The following is an 18,903-nucleotide window of genomic DNA, read 5'->3' on the forward strand; positions in this document are numbered from 1 at the left end:
CTTGATTCTTAGGTGGGGTTTCACTCAGGTCAGAATGCCTACCTCTGTGTGGTGTTTTTGGCACACACATCAGCTGGCCATCTTTCCCGTGTAGAGTTGTTCACCTGGTGTGTCACCTGGAGCTGTTATTCCCTCCTTTGGAAGCTTGAAGGGATGTGTTAGAGTAACTGCTTTTTGTCTGCTTTGAAGCCCTAGCCTTAATTTTTCTGCCTCGCATGACTTTATGGTAGGAAGATCTACCATCCTCTGGTGCATGTATTCCTGATGAGGGAGAAGCGCAAGATAACTGTCAACCTGACTTCATGGTGTTTGTGTGGGTGATTCTTTAGCAGAGTTGCAGGTGCTGCAGATTGCCCAGTCTGATGAGCTGTGCATAAGGTCACCTCAGCTGGTGCTCTGCACTTCGTGGTAGTTTTCTGAGAGGCCTTTAACCTGCAGTGGTTTTGCATGCTGCATGGCCTTCTCCGTGTTGACTAGGATTTCATACTTCCTGCTGAACTGCTTTTTTTTTTCACAGCAGCATTGAGCTCTTGGGCATCCCTTGGCTGAGCAAGATGAGTGGGGAGTTTGCAATGACACAACACTTGCACATTCACCTTTCTGCTTTGAGTTTACCCTAGGCCCTGGGGTCAACTCAAGTCCTTGCATTACACATTAAACACCCTGGTATTGAGCTTGTGTGCAGTGTGCTGTCTGACAAGTGTATCACAGCAAGACATCCAAGCTCATCAGGTGGGGGATAGTTAAATAGGAAGACCCAAGAGTTCTAAGCTTAGGTGTCCTTTCTGAAAGGAGAAGATTAGCTGCCAGGGTCTTTATGAATAATTTCAAAGTGTTTTGGAAATGGCTGTAGTGTCCAGAAACCTCATGTTCCTAGAGAAATCCAGGACTGGGTGAAAAAAGGCATTTGATATGTGAGCGAGAATCCTGAAATGAGTGGAGATGTTCCTGTCCAGCAACTCTTTCCAACCAAGCAGAAGGTGTGTTTGGTTCTGAGGGCTTTTGGCAGAAGTCTCAAGCTGCTTCTGGTTACTCCACAGTTTATTTCTGCCTTCAAAATAGTGTGGCAGAGAAGCTCGTGGTGTCATGGGAGAGAAATTAGGAAGCTGTAGAGCCAGTCTGGGGCTTTTCTTGTCTTAGATTGGTGAGTGTGATTTGTGATGTGATAAGCTGTTCAGTGGCTTCCCAAGGCTATCAAAGGCGATGGAGTTTGTCTGGTGGAGGAGGTGGTGGCAGAAGTTGGTGAGTGCTTCTAAAGTGCTTCTAATAGGAAGTTAGAATGTAGAATATCTAATAGGATACAGAAAGCTTTAAAGTAATGTTCATCTCATGCCACCTTTCTGAAAGACCTCTAATGAAAGGCTTTTGTTGAGTGACCCTGGAGGTGTCTGTAAGCAGATAGCAGTGGCTGCAGCAGAGAGAGGCCTTCTCCCCCACCCCTGTGCTCCAGGTCTGCCTCAGTTGCCTTGTCAGAGTGACATTTCTCAGAGTTCAGGGCATGCTATGCTTGCAGAGTGGTGTCTTGTGGCTGGTCTAACCTGTATCAACTGTCCTCTGTGACAAGGTTCCTTCCCTGTAGTTTGTAAGCTCTGGAAAGTGAGGTGCTGTTTGTGCCTTGTTAACTCTAGGGACAGGATTTCCTTTCTCTTGATGATGCCGTTTCAGCCCTTTTCCACCCACCTCTGGCCTTTGTTTTGGAAATAAGTTTGGGGCTGGATGAGCTCAATACACTTCAACTGTGCAGTGGGTTAGTTTGCTTCCAGACAGGTACCTGTGCTTAGCTAGTGTGAGTAGTAAGTAAAGATTCTGCTGAAATGAACTCAAAGCTGGATTTGTCACACAGTTCATGCAGCTTGTCCTGGGTGCTGTGAGAATTTGAAGCTTGGGTTGAACAAGCACTTTCCTTGAGTGGGAGTTGGAGAGAGGTCACCAGCCAGCCAAACAATTCTTTGGCTTGTAAAATGTTCACATTCACTGTGAAAGTGGGTTTTTTATCTGGCTGCTTCTTGGATTTAGGACGTTGGTTGTATCAGCTTCTCAGTGTGCAGATTGAGGTTCAGTGTGGTCACAGTGACTCTTTACCAGCATCTGATGATGCCTCTGAAATGTGTGGGGTGTGTTTTGGTGATTGGCCACACTCTTCACTGTTTCTTTGTCTCCTTGTCCTGGCTGTCTCCCTGTCCTGCTGCAGGCAATAGGGGCTCTCTGCAAAGCTGCCTGAGCCCTTTGAAAGTGGGTGAACACTGCCTGTGACACTGGAGCCACTGCCTTGTTTGGTGACTCTGAATGAGAGTTTCCTGACAGGCTACCTGTGTCAGCAGCTACAATGCCCTTTGCCACAAGCCTGCAGCTCTAGCCAGACCCTCTTCTGCCCTTGCCTTGGTGGGGCTGTTCCCACTCTGCTATTTTTTTGCTGTTCCTTGTATGAGATCATTCCCAACTGTAATGCAGTACCACATGTGATTAAACCTGCTCGTGTGGATTAGATCAAGCAGTGTCACCTGGGCTAAAATGACTGCAAAGGTGTAGCCAGGTGTAAAGGTGTAGGGAGGTGCATGGCTGCAAGTGGCTTCAGCTTCTGTGTGGTTAAGACTTGCCTTGCAACACCAGCAGCCTGTACAGGTGTGGGGCAGCTGGCATCCATGCAGGGGGAAGTGTCCCAGGGAGCTGTTACACAGCTGATCTGTGAAGCTGCTGTGATTTGCCTGGGCTGGAACTGGAGCCTTTGGAGAGTGCAGGGACCCTGAGAACTTCTGATGTGCCTCATACAGATTAACAGCTTTGATCATTTGCCCTGTGTTCTGCAGCATAAAGACATTCTTCGTGAGTCTTCCATATTCCCAGAGTAAGATGTTCTCTTGGACAGATGCATACCAGTGTCCCTTGACTCTGCAGTGTGTGCTGGCACATCCTGATGTCCAGGGTTGAGCAGGCTGTCACTCCTGCAGTCTCCTCAGGCTTGTGTTGCTTCCTGCTGCTTTAATGGAATATTGAGGTCTCTGAGGAGACTTGGCTCAAATGTTTGCTCAAGACACCGATGTCTTGGTTACCTCTCTACATACAGTAGATGCAAAACTTAGCCTTACTCTCCATTTGAATAAGGATCCACATAGGAGAGATCTACCTGAGAAAGGTGTGTGTTCATACTGAGCCTTTGCTGTGACTCACTCTGAGGACAGTGCAGTCATTGGAAACTACAGAATCCAACTCAGAAATTTGTGGACTCTGGGGATTTGCCTCTATCTGAGTCATTGGGACGTTTGGCAGGGCATGTGTGTGGCACCACAGCAGGTGCAGAGCCGACCCAAGTGATGGTGAGTGTGGAGTCCTTGCTCTCTGTCTCATTCTCTGGCTTGCTTCCCTGCAGCCTTTCAGAAGGCTTTGTTTCCAAAATAGATTCTGTGCTGCTTTGTCTGGAAGAAACTAGTTCATTACTTGAGCTTCTCCAAACTGAAGTAAATCTCTCTCTTTTTCAGTGTTCCATTGGCAAGCTACAATAATGGGACCAGTAAGTATGAGAGCATTGACGTTCAGAGCTTTGTATGACTGGCCTCCTTGTAATGACTCTTCCACTGGCAACGATTCTTTTCTGTTAACAGAACGACAGTCCCTATCAAGGTGGAGTATTTTTCTTGACAATTCACTTCCCAACAGATTATCCCTTCAAACCACCTAAGGTGAGTGGCTCGTACCGTAAATCTCTTGGTGACCACGTGGTGTGATGTACCTTTGTTGAGCCTACACTGAAATCTTCCTTCTTCTGCAGGTTGCATTTACCACAAGAATCTATCATCCAAATATTAACAGTAATGGCAGCATTTGTCTTGATATTCTACGATCACAGTGGTCCCCAGCACTAACTATTTCAAAAGGTACCTCCGACGCTCGTTTAACTTTGCTCTGATGGAATTAACTGCTGGTTGGGGTTTGGAATGTGGAAGCTGCTGCCTTCCTGCTGTCAGCCATCTCTGTGGTCACTGCTTGTGTCTTGTGACACTCTGTGTAGCTTGCAGCCAGTCCATGAGCAGAGGGTGCTCTGGACAGCCAGTTTCCCTGTGGCCACAGGCAGATTGTTTGGCTTGGGCAGTGGATCAGATGAGCCTTATCACACCGAGTCTTGCCACCTTGCCTCAGCCTCAGTGCTTTAACTAAAACAAAAAGACAAATTACACCTGGTAACTTGACAAGGAAAGACATCAACGTTCACATTGCACACCAAGAGTAAAATAGGTAGAGGGGGACAGCCGTGGCTTTTAAAATGTGACAGTGGCTCTGATCCTTTGTCATCTTAAAGGTCTCTCTTTGGAGGGCACATTGTAACTCCATGGTGGTCACTCTTTAGCACACCTTGCAATGACAGGGGCTACTAAACATGTTTTTAAACTGAACAAGTTTGCACTACCTTTTTTAGCTGAAAACATGTTGATCCCTGTGAAGTGTATTAGCTTGTGGGGTACTGGAATATCTCTCTTATGTGGGGAAGCAGTGTTCATGATGCAAATGAGAGTCTTTAAACACCTTGAATGAAGTCCCAGGTTTGAATTTCACTGTTTCTTTTCCTGGCTATTGAAACTGTAGGTTCAGTTTGTAGGTCCAGCCATGGTTAGTGAGGAATATTTTTAGGTCTTTTGTATGTGTGGACCATGTCTTGTCCATTCTGTTTTGTAAGCTCACAATGAGTAATTAAGTGCTGCAGTAACCACATGTTTAATTACAGTGCCCTTCACTTTGTGTCCCAGCTCTATGAGACTGTCCTGTAGCCTGTAATTCTCTGCAACTGCATGTCATGTTGCCAGACACTCTTTGCTTCAGACTGACTCGCCCTCTTGGACATCACAACTGTCTCTCTCACTGAACTCAGAAAAGTTCCCACCTACTTGCCCACTTAAAGGCTTCTGCATTCATAGGAATAGATGGGAAGGCAAAGCAGTAACTCAACTTGTCTCTTGACAGAAGTGAATCTACTAGTGCATGAAGCTAAAAGCCTTCACTGGGAGTTGAAAGAACTGCAGAAACGGTGTCAGTAAAGGGGAAATGAGTCAGGCTGACACTGCTTTCCCTGGAAGGGCTTTCAATCCAGTGCTGACTGCTGTTAGAAGCGCTGGGTTAGTACTTAGAGCTTATGTTTTCATGACATTGCTGTGTGACTGGTTAGAATACTGCAGTGGCAGAGTGTACTGTGGCATGGGATCTTCCTGTTGTCCAAGGGAGTCTGAAGTGAGCATTTAGGCAGTGGGGCAATAGCATGTTGGAAAGGTAGACTGGAAATAGGACAGTAGGAGAAAGACAGGGCAAGATTTAAAGGGCCAGTGGACTGACTGTGAATGGCTGTCAGCTTTGATCTCTCCCAAAATACACCTTGATGTTAATTTTGCAACCCAAATAAAGTTGCAGAATGCTTTTATCACCTCCATCTCCTGATTTCTGCCTTGAACTCCTCCTTTTTCTTACTTTCCTCCAACTGCCTCCTTATGGCTTTGCTAGAGGCAGCCATGGCATCAGTGTGGCCATTCCAGGCTCCATCCCCCCTCAGCCTGAGATGGGCTTTGTGTTGCCAGTCACTTCTCACTCACTGTGCCAGAAGCTCATGTGAGGGCACAAACTATCCTGCATATGGCACAAAAGGCATCCGGGCCTAACCAGTGAGAAAACAATCTTGTCTGAGTGCCCTTGCTGTTCATGAAGGAATTGAGGGCAGCAAAACAGATTCTTAGAGGTAACTTCATAGAAGAAATTCAGACTCCTTCCTTGAGAAGTAGCAGGGATGTCCTGTCAGAAACCAGAGCTCGACTTGAGAAGTGAGGGCTGATACTTGGCAGAAGTGTTTCCCACCTTGAACAGGTATAAATAACACCCCACAAAGGCAACTTGGCTCTTGTAGGGTGGAAATGCTGTTTTCAGTCAGGTTAGATCTGTGGTGTGTCAGAGTTTGGAGCTATTTCAGCTCTCTGATTAAAGAATAAACGTGATGCTAGTAGGAGAAGCTGTTGGTTTAGGTGATTTAGTGAGTAATGAGACACAAGTTACTCAGCATGGAGCTTACCTTCCTTCCAAAGCAGCACTTCAGGGTTTGTAGTGTGAGGTTCTTGAAGTATTTCCTGAATTGTGCCACCCTTCAGAGGGGATGCTGTCAGGAGCAAGCTGCATGGATAACTTGAACACAGCTGTAGACATGAGTGTGCTGCACTGAGAGAGAAATCAGGGAGGACCAGAAACATTCCCCTGGGAAGCAGCAACCACAGCTTCCTCCTTCTGAGGCATCTGGTAGGCAGTGTGGTCAGCAGCTGTCTGGGGTGTTTTGTGTTAAAGTTTCTCTCTCTCTGTAAGCAGCTTGAATTGATCTTGGCTTTAATAGTAAAGGTGACTGGCATTTTGGGGTTTTGTTCTGCCTTTCTAAATGTTTGTGCCTCAGACTTGTTCAAAGGGGTTCTGAGGAGAAGGGCATCAAGTGTCTTGGTGGAATAGCTTAACTCGCTTGGATTAGCAATTCTGAGTAAGTGTTCCTTAAAGAACACACACTGTGGGATAAACCATCTCCAAGTACAGCTTAAATTAGCCACCAAGGTGTGTTTAGAACTCAGACTGAAGCAGAATGTGTGGGCTTACATTAAAAACATTATCTCAAAGTCTACATCAATAAGAATCCCTGTTGCCTTAAACAGGAGAATGTTTCCATGTGATTAGCACTGCTCTCAGGCATCTTGGGGGGGAATCCCACTTGATTCAGCAAGTGGGTATGCAAGGGCTAATGCTGAACTGGAGCAGTTCTTCAGTGAGGGGCAGGCTCTCTGGTTCTGCTCAGCTTCCCTTCAGAGAGATGGAAGGCCCTGCAGTGTGTGACCTCAGCCTGCCTCCCCAAGAGCTGAGCTCACACTGTCAGTGTTCCCTGCTCCCTGCAGTGGGAGTGTTCTCTGGTGCTGCTCATGGGGGTGTTCAAGAATCACTGTAGTGTGACTTACTGGGTGGGAATTCCCAGGTACCAGCAACCCAAATGAACTCCACCTTCACAGTGCAGTTCTCAAAATCAAGCATCTGGTTTCTGATCATCCTCTGGGCTTTCAGTTCACTCACCCAAGTAACTGAAGGAGGGGACGTGTCTTTGTCAGGCAGTGTGGGTTGGTCTGTCCCTGTGTGCTGAGCTGGGGATCCTGGGGAGACTTCCATTCTTGCATCTCTAATGGAGCTACTTGTGTAGCTTCCAGCCCTTTCCCTTGCTACACAGGCTGCCTGAGGAGCAGCATTGCTGGCAGGTGAAGGGAGGTGATCCATCCCCTCTGCTTGGCCCTGGGGAGACTGTGCCTGGAGCATGTGTCTGGTGGTGCTGGGCTCCCCAGAACACAGCAGCTGTGGATGTACCAGAGTCCAGGGAACGGTCATGAACATGATGAAGGGACTGGAGCATCTCTTGCTGTGAGGACAGGCTGAGAGCTGAGCCTGTTCAGCCTGGAGAAGGGGAGGCTCAGGGTGATCTGATCTATCTCTCTCTCTCTATATATATATAAATATATATATAAATACTTGAAGGGAGGATGCAGAGAAGAGCCAGCCTCTTCTCGGTTATGCTGGGTGAATGCACCAGAGGCCATGGGCACAGACACAGGAGGGTCCCTCTGAACAGCAGGAAGTGTGGGGTTTTTTACTGTGTGGTGCTGAGCACCAGCAGAGGTTTCCTTGGGAGTTTGTGAGGTCTCCCACATGGAGATACTCTAAAGCCATTGGACATGTTCATGGGCCGCCTGTTCTAGGTAGCCCTCCTTGAGGAGGGGATTGGACAGATGATCTCCTGAGATCCCTTCCAACCTCAAACAGTCTGTGATACAGTGGACAAAACTTTAACTTTTCTTCTCTTGTCACTAGAAATTGTTGAACTGACTTAGCAGGAACTCAAGTTGCTTTGAAGCAAGAAGTTTAAACTGCTCAGATGTGAAGGTATGCTTCTGTGAGTCTGGGTGAGATTGCTGGGAGAGTTTGAAATGAGACTGTGTCTAGGAAACAGGATTTAAGTTGAGCAGAGTCCAGAGGTGCTTTAGTTTGCTGCTCCCAAGCAACTGTGGAATCACGTGCCAGTTGAGGTGTTTCTTCTGGGAAGCTCATTCCCTGGGAAGAATCAGTGCTTGCTTCGTGACCCTGCTGTGACTGAGCTGGAGATTCCCTTCCACCTCAGTGCCTTTACTGTGTCCCATAGGTTTTACTGTGACTTTACTGCAGCAAGTCTTGGGTGCCATTGCAGCCAAACTTCAGCAGCAGTGCTTGCAGGGGCTGGGCCCCTCTGTGTAGGGACCAGCTGGGAGGGATGGGTGTTAGAGCCAGGCAGGGTTTGAGGACAAAGTGAAGGATTTGACTTTTGCATGTGGAATGTTACTTCTACGTGGAGAAAGCAGAAGTATTGGTGAGCTGCTTTTGGTCAGGACTTGGTAGTCTGTGCCTCACCTGTTGTGTCTTGGACTGCTGCAGGAAGTGTCAGCATTTGTTGCTGCCTCAGTGCAGGACGAGAGGGCAGAACTAAAACCTGCTCTTCTAGTGCTGAGATCTGGAGAAACCAGGTGGAGCTTTTGGGTCTTATTTCATGTCTTAAGAAGGCTTAAAGAGAATTTTCCAGTTCTTTAGAAAGTTCTCACTTGTGCTACTGCATCTTTGTGACAGAGACTGAGGCCCCCAGAGCAGCTTTGCCTGTGGCTGTGCAGGATGAGTAGCACAGGGGATAAAGCAAGGCCCTTTCCCTGCTGTGGGGAGCTGGTCAGCAGCATTGTGGGGTTACCAAACTTTGGTTTTGAATTGTCTTCTACTAATGCTGTAGTTGTGGGGCTAGTAAATGTCAGGTCTGTGCTGTGAAATTCATTGCAGCCGTGATAGAACCACAGACCGGTTGGGGTTGAAAGCGACCTTCAAGATCACCTTGTTCCACTCCCTGCCACAGGCAAGGACACCTTCCCCTGGACCAGGATGCTCAGTGTCACACAGCCTGGCCATGAGCACTGCCAGGGATGGGGCTGCCACAACCTCTCTGGGCAGCCTGTGCCAGGCCCTCACACCCTCACAGGGAGGATGTGTCCATATAAAGATAAAAATAGTGCAGAAGGAGGTGGTCTGGTGACTCTCTCCGTTCCACTGTTGGTTTAATTAGCTACTCTGCACCAAAGATCTGTACTCAGCTGTCACTTTTAAGGATTACTTTCTCTTTCTCCTTGAACTTGACTCCTAAGCTTTGAGAAGATAACTTTTTCCAAGGAGTTTTGCATAGTGGTCTGTAAGCTGCCTATATTGGCTGGTCTGGTGGGAACCCTCAGGAAAGAAACCTCCTGAATTCAGTCTGGACAAAGAGCTGGGTTCAGGCTGTTAAAATGAAACCAGCTCAGTTAAGTTTAAAATGTTGTTCTTGCTGGGGCTGTGGAGCTCAAAGGGAAAGGTGTGAGGTTAGCAGTGAGAGCAAGCAGGATGGAGCATGGTTTTGCTGAATGCAGAATGACAAAAGGCAAAAGCAGCTGCATGTGGCAGTGCAGCTTGGAGCCAAGGAAGTGGCTTTGGAGTGACACTTGTTACAGGAATCAGTGAACAGCTGAGGAATGAATCTAGAAAAGGTTTTTGAAGTGACTAGATTGCCAGTTCATTTAGCTATGGATTGATTCTAACCAGCCACAGCCTGGTGCAGTCAAGAGTATTAGTGGCACGGGGTTGTTTTAAATGGCCAGCCAGTGTTGGTGGCTTGCAGAGCAAGAGCCGGGGCTCTTGGGCTGGATCAGGGTTAGCTCTCCTGGCTTTTCCTCTGGGGAAGTGCCCTCGAGGGCAAGCTGACATCTCCAGCCATGGGCACTATCAGCCTCTGGGGCTGGGGCAGCCCTGGAGGACACGGTGATGCTGGTGGCTGTGCTGGCCACCACTGTGGGCCGGTGCTCAGAGCAGATGAGGGGTGGCTTTGCAGGGCTGATGTGAGCAGTGCAAGGAGGGGCTCCCACCTGGTACTGTGGATGCTAGGGACAGGGTGTTGTGCTGGCTGGAGAGGGCAGGCAGTGAGGACTGGGCAGAGCTGCAGCTGACAAAGGGTGAGCTGTCTTGGTCAGAAAATGAAGGGGCTGTGGTAAGAGCAAACTTGAGGAAGCAGTTTTAATAGCTAACCAGAAAGCTTTGACTGGCTTTCCTGTGGCTTCTGTTAAAGGGAGGGACAGATGTTAGCTGTTCTGCTGATCCTACCAGCTGGGGAAGCTTCAGTGACCAGAGCAGTGGAGTCTGACAGATACAAAGGAATGAGCTACAGGGAACTAGCTGGAGAAATGGCTGTGTTTGGAAGCTAAACTGGCTGGCAGCAGCTGGGTGGAAGGTGGCAGAGAGATTCCTGTTAGTGAACGCTAATGTGAGTTTTACTCTGTGTACCTGGGGGGGGAAAGCAATGCTGAAGCTGCTGGGAAGCTCTACAGGTGCTAAACCTGCAGAGTCTCTTGCTAAGCACTTCCAGAACTGGTGGCTTCTGTGTACCTCCAGCACAACATTAGTGTTCACACTCTGAAGCTGTGTTCTGAGAAGTAGTTCAGGAGATGGTCCCAGTGTGAGCTGATGGCAGAACTGGACTCTCCCCTTCCACAAGTGCACAGTAGAAAACTGAGACAAGGAAGAAGAGTTCTTTGTTCTAGAACTAGAAATATCTTCACTTTCATCAAGAACACTTCATTTCCAAAGATGTTATAGAAGTTTTCCACTTGAAATTGATCATTCTTTAGTGAAGAGTCTGTCAAGGTACATAGAACTGAAGTGACAGGGTTTCTGGTTGGTTCCACTCATCACTGAGCAGCTACCTCAGCTAGGAGCGAGTGAAGCTCTCACTTGTCCCACTTAAAGGTCTCCTCCAGTGCATGTCAGACCTGTTTTCCTTCTTCTCTCTGGCTGCATCTAGCTGTTCTTTGCTCTGTGGCTTCTTGTTGTGACCTGACTTCAACAGCAACAGTCACAGAGCATGTGCTCCACGGGTCTGCTGTGGCTGCTGTTGCAGACACCCCAGTGGCCATGTGTGAAAGGAGCTGAGGGAGCCAGGCAGAGGAGTGTTTGGTGTAGCCTGGGGGAAGATGTCCCCTTTTGCTTTGCTTATAGCCTTTCCTCTTGTCCTTTTGGTGTGGAGGCAGGAATGTGCACATGCAGTTTGTGGGGTGGTGGGGCAGTCTCCTGACTCCTTGTGTGGCTGGAGGCTCACGCTGTGCCCTGCAGCATCATATGAGCGGCATGTGGCTTCTGGACTGTGGACACTCTATGTTTATGGTGAAACTTGAAAGCTGAGGGCTCCCTGGCTGGTCTGAGTGCAGTAAGCTGTGCCTTCTTGATTGATATTTGAATACTCTTCTACAACTAGTTCATCTCACTCCTTCTTGTGCTCAGATGATTCATTCAGACCTCTTCATTCTCTGCCAGACTAGCATTTGGGTTTTTAAGTAGTCCTTAAGTAGCTGTGAGCAGATCACACTTCCTTCACCTCAGTTGGACCTGTCTGCTGTGGGAATGAGGGCTTCTGCAGGTCATTACCAATGAGGCTGACTGGATTTTGGGTGCAGAAGCAAGGATGTTCTCTGCAAAGGCTTTCAGAGGTGGTTTCAGGTAGAACACTTCTGCCTTGTGGTTTAAGGCTGCAGTCAGATGCACTCATCCAAGTCACCTGTGGTGGTATTTAACAGTTGTGTGGTTAAATGGTAAGGATCTTTATCCAGAGTCACTTGGCTGAAGTCTGTGGGTTCCTGTTCCTTGGTGGCCTTACAGGATGGTGCTGCTGGCTGGAGGGGCAGCAGAGCGCGGGCTGGCTTCTGCGTTCTCCTCAGCTGCACTGGCACTCACTCTCTGTTTTTTCTCTCCCTAGTACTTTTGTCCATCTGTTCTCTGTTGTGTGATCCCAATCCAGATGATCCTTTAGTGCCTGAGATTGCACGGATCTACAAAACAGATAGAGAAAAGTGAGTATGGAAACCAAACCCCACGTTGTGCCCCTGACAGGGCAGAACCCACGGGTACATGCATAGCAAAGGGGAACTGAAAGGACCTGCTGCTTGTTAACATAGTGTGAACTTTGGTTTGCCCTTTTCACTTTATCTCTGAGAGGACCACAGTTGCCTTTCCCCTGAGGGCTGTAGCACTGCTGTCCCAGCAGCATGGTGTTGCTGGAGGGAGGTGTGTCTAGCAGTGCAGCTGGAGGCTGTAGAGGCCTTGTGCTTCTGTGCCTTTACTTACTGCATTTTCATTCCACACGATGGCCTTTCATTAGTGTTGCAGCTGTTAATTGCAGGTTTACTGGGTTTTAATGGAAATGTGAAGTGACCAGTGCAAATCTGTTCCACGCAGAGCTTGAAGCTGAATGTGACCAGATTTTGGGAGCCTTTGCTGCCTGCTTTAATGCCACATAACCAGCAGAGGGGGAACGAGTTACTCTAGTGGGAGAACATGTCTGTGCTAGCGCCATGGAGAAGGAAGGATGCAACACACAAGCCCTGTGCCAGATTCATTTGGCAGCTCAAGGGAGGAGCCAGTGGTGCAGAGGGCGGTCAGAGGCCTCCAGGTGCCTAGGAAGGGCAGCAGTGGGGTCAGCCCTACCACTAATGAGCACTTGAACAGCAGCAGCTTAATGACTGTTTTAAACACTGTTCTACCTGGCTGTTCCCTTCCAGATCTGATCAGTGTCATTTAATTTCTGAAGCTTACCTGGTCATCTGATGGCAGTGAGATAGGAAGGGGAAATGATCACACACTTGCTCACCCTCCTGCCTACTTGAGCCAGTGCTGAAGAAGCCCATGCAGCCAGGTTTTAAGGAGCTGCAGGAGTAGCAGTGTGTTTGGGGCCACAGCTAGCAGTCATCCAAACAGCCAAGTGCAGAACTCACTCCTGTTTGTCCCAAAGACAAGGAATAAAGTCTGTCCTTAACCATAGCTGGACTTGCTGCTGGATGCTCTGGGCAGAGCTGTGCAGGCCAGAGCACTTGCTAGGAGTGGATTGTCAGATTGTTTAAAGTCCATTGCCCGCAGACTGAGCTCCTGCACAGGAACCTGGCTGGCTCAGAGAACTGGGAAACCTCTTACCCAGAGTGTCTGGGGCTTTTTCCCCAAAGTGTGTAGAATAAGAGCAAGTTGTTGCCTTCTGTTGTCAGGAGTCAGCAGTACTGTCAGGGCCACCTGGTGTCACACAGGTGTCCTGAGCTTCCTCCGGCAGTGCCTTTGGCTGCAAAGGATGCTTGGGTGCAAAAGCTGTGGGGAGCAAGAGCATGTTGGGCCTTTAGAAGAAGAGTTCTGGTAGACAAGTCATAGAATCATAGAATGGTAGGGGTTGGAAGGGACCTGTAGAGATCATCTAGTCCAACCCCCCTGCAGAAGCAGGGTCACCTAGATCAGGTCACATAGGAACATGTCCATTGTCCTGATAGTCATGGAAGCAGCCAGAGGAGTGTGTGACAGGGCACAGGCCTGCTGGGATTTGGCAGCCTTGGCTTAACTTGCCATTGGGAGAAGAATGAGGTGGGTGGGACACAGGAGTGTGTTTCTGGTGAATGTCAGGAGCAGTTGGGGCAGCACAGACAGAGGCCTCCTTCCCCCCAGCCCTGTGCTGTGCCTCGGGCTGCCAGTGTGTCCTGTTCCTGCTGCTCCAGCCAGGGCCTCGCTGCCTTCCCCTCCCTGCCTTACACCTCAGGTGCTCTGGAATGCTGCTGCTGCTGCTCCTGGCAGGACTGTGAGCTGCTGCCCTGTGAGGCTGGGTGCTCAGGTGCCTCGCTAAGTCACTGCTCTCTTTGCACACACAGGTACAACAGAATAGCTCGGGAATGGACTCAGAAGTACGCCATGTAATTAAAGAAATTATTGGATAACCTCTACAAATAAAGCTAGGGGAACTCTGAAAGAGAAAGTCCTTTTGATTTCCATTTGACTGCTTTCTATGAGCCCACGCCTCATCTTCCCCTGTGCACATGTTTACCTGATACAGCCGTGCTGCGTGTTGTACATACTTGGAACAACAACATAGAAATACTGTATTTCCCCGTACCAACATTGACTCCTAGCAGAGAAGTGTGTGTGTGAAAAGCTGGTTCTTCAGTCATAACTTTGTGAGCCTAAAAGCATTCCTGGGCCGTTTAAAGTGGGTGCTAAAGCGTGGAGGGGAGAGCTCTGTGGGCTTGGCCTGGCCTTGCTGATCCGTGAAAGGGTTTTCTGTGGAATCCTTTTAAACTCATAACAGTTATGAAAGGCAAGGTGAAGAACTTGAAGCTGTTTCTGTATTCATTTTATCCTGAAGGACCTACATCTTAGGTAAATGTCATGACCAATGGGAGAAGCTGTACCCACCATCCTGTGTTTGAGGTCTGAGCTGCAGCGCTCGCCATGGCCGTGGCTGGGGGCTGCTGGTGCGTCCCGTGCTCTTCATTCGTTTCAACTCTCTCCCTCCCTCCACACTTTATTTTGTTTGGTTTGTATGTGGTTTCTCAGTTAATACATAGCTAATAGCTCTTATTTTTCTTAAGTTTTTTAACTGCTTAGGTCTTTCTGGATGTAAGGGCAAGAGAAAAGCAAAACCAAACCAATCCATTTGACAGACAACTTGTGTATATTTAAGCTCCCAGCTGCTCCCCTGGAGCCTGTACGGTGGAGAATGATTAATCTGTGTAATAAACTGATTACTACAGTCATTACATATAACCTGGTGTGAACAGGCTTTTAATTGGGAGAGCAGTTGGTTGCAGGCTGGAGGTGAGGGTGGGTTTCTCTCAGCCCTGGCACTGTGGAGGGCTTGGGGTGGCACCCCAGCCCCGTGCCCTGCCAGGAACCCCACTGTGCCACCACAGCAGCAGCTGAGGGATGTGGGTTGGTTGGTTTGTTTGCAAAAGCCTGATGGTATTCCTCCCACTTGCATGGGACCTAACACAATGCATATGTACTGTAGGTAAGTGAAACCTTCTGTAACTCAAATAATGGATGTAAAAGGGTTGAGAGGATACTGAACCTACCAAACACATCAGCACAGACTTTCATACAATGTAGCTTTTACATGATTACTTTGCACTAAACATTGGCAAATGTTCATACAGATTCAAATTGTACTTGTATGTGTCTTTCTTTTGAACAAAGTCTTCACTTGAATCTAGTGGGAAAGAGAAAACCCCCCACCCCAAGCTGTAGTTTGCCCCTTTTTCCTTTGTATACCAGTGTATGTGGCAGCGTGGGTGCTGTGGCAGTAGGTGAGTCTGCAACTTTATCTCCTCCTAGTAGAAGTGTAAACAAAGCCATGGAGCGCAGGAGAGGCCGTGGCCTCGGGCTCTGCAGCCACAGGGGCCTGGCCCAGCCCTTCTCAAATGCATCTTTACACTCTTGCACAAATTGAGGAATAAATGTCCACTGCTTTTGGTCTAAAACTGTCCCACTTGTCTCATCTCTCACGTGCTCTGTCCTGCCTGGGAGTGTTGGCTGTGTTCCTTGCAACCCCCCACGGCCCTGGCCCATGGTACAGAGGTGGCTGCTGGGGCTGGAGCTGAGTGTGGGAGTGACCCCAGTGCCTGGCTGAGGGACAACTGGGGGCTGCAGGACAGGGGACACAGTGGCACAAAGCTGATGCAGTGCATTGCCTGTGGTCCCAGGACACAGCCCCTGAACAGGGGGAGCCCAGGGCCATGCCTCAGGCTCAGCACAGAGCCACCTGTCTCTTTCTGCAGGGTGGGATGCTGCTCCTGGGGCTTCAGGGGCTACAGCTAGCAGTCATCCCCTGCCCAGGGGAGAACAGGAGCCAACAGCTCCCAGAAGCTCCTTGAGCTTGGTTCTGAGCACTTGCTGCTTTAAACATCCCTGGGGAGGTGGCTGGGGCCGATAGTGTGATTTGGGGATGGGATGAGGGTGATGGTGTGATTTGGGGCTGGGATGGAGCTGGGGGTATGATTTGGCGCTGGGATGGGGATGATGGTGTGATTTGGGGCTGGGATGGGGCTGGGGGTGTGATTTGGGGCTGGGATGGAGCTGGGGGTGGGCAGTGCCTGGCGTACCCAGCCTGGCCTCCACCACCACGTGCTGCTGTGCTCCTTTGATGGCTTTGTGGCAGGAGGGATTTTGGGGGTTATTACTGTACCAGTGCTTCCAGGTAAGCTGCATACTCAAAATACAGACCTTTCTGTTCAGCCTGCACATGTTGAATGCTGCAGAATAAACAGTGGGACTAAGCTGGAGATAATCCTGGGCACAGCAAACCTGAAGCTGGCCCGTGCCCCAGAGGCTGAGGCTTTCCCCACCTCTGCAGCAGCTGGGGGAAAGGCCTGGCTGTGCTTTCTGCCACTGTGGATCATTTTCTTGCCATTCACATCAGCAGAGGGGCTCTAGAGCTGTTCTTGTTCCTGGGTGTGAGATGCAGTAGGAGACAGGAGCCTAAGGGCAGGACAAGGGGATGTGCTTTCCCCATAAAACCAGTGCATAAGGCAGTTAAAACTTGCTCACGTGTCACCTGGCTCTGAGGAACACCCTACAGCCCCTGACTTGCCCCAGTGGTTTACTCTCCCTCCAGCCTGGCATCCCTGGATGTCCCTTCACCACTGTTTTTGTGCCTTTCACTGTCCCCTTCTTGTTTTCCCTATGTGAGGGCACTTGGTTTTCATTGCCATGTACTTACCAAAGCAGCCCAGGCCGAGAGGCACTGAGGGAACAATCTCTGTCCTTTCATGAACAGAATGTTTATAAGGAACACTTGGAGCCCAGCCCTGCCCTCACCCTGCCCAGCCCAGCACTGACCCACAGCCCTCAGCTCCACGGGTTTAGGATCCCTCCAGGGCTGGGGACCTCCCTGGCACAGGGGCTGACAACCCCCTGAGTGGGTGTCAGAGCAGGAACAACCCCCACTGGTCTCACCTTGATCCCCGAGCTTTGGGATCCCTCCAGGGCTTGGCACTCCCCCAGCTCCCTGGGCAGGCCTGGCACAGGGGCTGACACCCCTCTCAGGGAAACAGCTCCAACCTCAACCTCCCCTGGGGCAACTCCATCCCGTTTCTTCATGTCCTGTCACTCGTTACTGGGGAGCAGAGCTCGTTCCCTCAGCCCCTCCCCATCATTGTGCTCCAGCCCCTTCCCAGCTCTGGCCACGCTGCAGCCCCTCCGTGTCCCTGTGACAGTGAGTGAGGGTCGGGGCTGGGGATTGAGCAGCCACCACGGAACAATCCCTTGGCCCCATCCCTGTACCATCGGCTCAGTGTTTCTCGGGGTGGAGTTTCTCAGCCCGTGCCTCCTGCTGCACAGGGGACGGCTGTCACCCCAGCCCCGAGGGCCCGGGGAGGGGGCAAGTGACCCCCTGAGTGCCCAGCGTCGAGGCAGGGGCGGGGACAGGCTGGGGACCCTCACGGGGGAAGGGCCATTTGTCCCTCGCGTGTGATTCCTCTGGCCAGCTTTTGGCCTTTCCAGCTGCGGGAGAAGCTGGCACAGGAGGGCTCCCAGCCGTGGGATGGTGGGAACCAGGGGGGTCCCCGGCCGGGGACCGGCCACCCCCCGGAGCAGCCCGATGCATCACTCGCGGGAGGTGACCAAACCACGGCGGAAAATAGGAACTGTCCCCCCAGCAGGAGCACAAATAGACAGTTCCCCTCCTGCAGGCACGAGGAGGGGTGTCAGCGTCCCCATCCCCGGCTCCGACAACCAGCTGGGACCGAGCGCGGAGCCGCGGCCCCGCTCCCGGCGCTGCCAGGGGAGGGCAGCAAAGGCCGGGGGAAGGCAGCGCTGAAGCACGCCCCCCTCCCCCCAAAACCAACACAGCCCCCTCATCCCTGCATTCCCCCAACACAGCCCCCTCATCCCTGAATCCCCCCAACACAGCCCCCTTCATCCCTGAAGCCCCCCTCATCCCCCTTCATCCCCTCTTCCCTGCATCCCCTTCATCCCTTGATCCCCCTCCCATCCCCACATGCCCTCATCCCCACGCCCCAGGCTGCCAGTAGGGCAAGGTGCAGAGTCTCCTCGGATTCAGGAAGCTGCTGCTAGTCAGTTTTATCATGATTATGTTGTTATTATTGTTAGCCAAAGCAAGCTCCCCTCCTCCTGCAACTACAGATGTGCTCTGCAATACCCCAGTGCTCCAAATCCTCTCCCATGTGTCTCCTGGGGCTGCAGAGGGCTTGTCCTGCTGCTGTGACAGTGTAGCAGCTCCTGGGAAACTCCCTGAGTGCCACAGGGGTGGCTGAGGGTGCCCCTGGCACAGGGGCCATGGGCCATCACCTTCCTGCAGCCCTCAGAGCAGAGCCAAGGCCAGGATGGGGGGTCCTGCCCCCCAAACCACCACCCTGCTGCCTCCCACAGCCATACTGCAGCAGGGGGCCAAGGAGCAGGGTGAGCAGAGCTGAGATGACAGGACAAGGGGTAACAGGCACAGGCTGGAAGACAAAGATATCCCCTTAATCACAGGGAGAAAGTCCTTTGGTGCTGAGGTGAGGGAGCCCTGGCCCAGGCTGCCCAGGGAGGGTGTGGAGGCTCCTTCTCGGGAGGTTTCCAACCCCACCTGGACACGTTCCTGTGCCCCCTGAGCCAGAGGAACCTGCTTTAGCAGGGGCTGGGGCTGCAGCAGCTCTGCAGGGCCCTTCCCAACCCCACCACACTGGGATGCTGAGGGTGGGCAGAGTGCTGTTGGGCAGCACCATGGGGCTGCACGTGCTGGTTTAGGCTGCAGCCTGGGCTGGTGCCTCCTCCCTGGGCCCTTCACACCTCTGTGGCTCTGCTGAGGTGCTGCTGGGCCCTGCCCTGGCCTGTCCCCGCTGCCTGGTGCTCAGGGTGCCCAGTGCAGCCACCGCCCCTGGTCTGGCCGCTCCATGTGCTGCCAGCTCGTGCTGTGAATAATTCACACCTCTGTCCCTGCACTTTCCTCACAGGTATTTATAGCCCCTGCTCACATCTCCTTGGAGGCAGCTTTTGCTTCGCTGCCATGTAAATTTAGCT

The 18,903-nt window shown here is 50.8% G+C and overlaps 1 protein-coding gene across 1 annotated transcript in view; it reads left to right on the forward strand.

The window, feature by feature from the left end:
* The window catches only part of UBE2D2 (ubiquitin conjugating enzyme E2 D2), a 25,916-nt gene extending 10,871 nt beyond the window's left edge, over positions 1-15,045 (forward strand). The window contains exons 3-7 of the mRNA XM_062002835.1: positions 3,477-3,508; positions 3,600-3,677; positions 3,767-3,872; positions 11,834-11,927; positions 13,758-15,045. Of these exons, the coding sequence (XP_061858819.1) occupies positions 3,477-3,508; positions 3,600-3,677; positions 3,767-3,872; positions 11,834-11,927; positions 13,758-13,803 (356 nt within the window). The 3' untranslated portion in view covers positions 13,804-15,045. The remainder of the gene's footprint in view (positions 1-3,476; positions 3,509-3,599; positions 3,678-3,766; positions 3,873-11,833; positions 11,928-13,757) is intronic.
* The last annotated feature ends 3,858 nt before the right edge of the window (positions 15,046-18,903 follow it).

Source organism: Colius striatus, chromosome 9 (assembly GCF_028858725.1).
Source record: "Colius striatus isolate bColStr4 chromosome 9, bColStr4.1.hap1, whole genome shotgun sequence".
NCBI classification, from domain to species: Eukaryota; Metazoa; Chordata; class Aves; order Coliiformes; family Coliidae; genus Colius; species Colius striatus.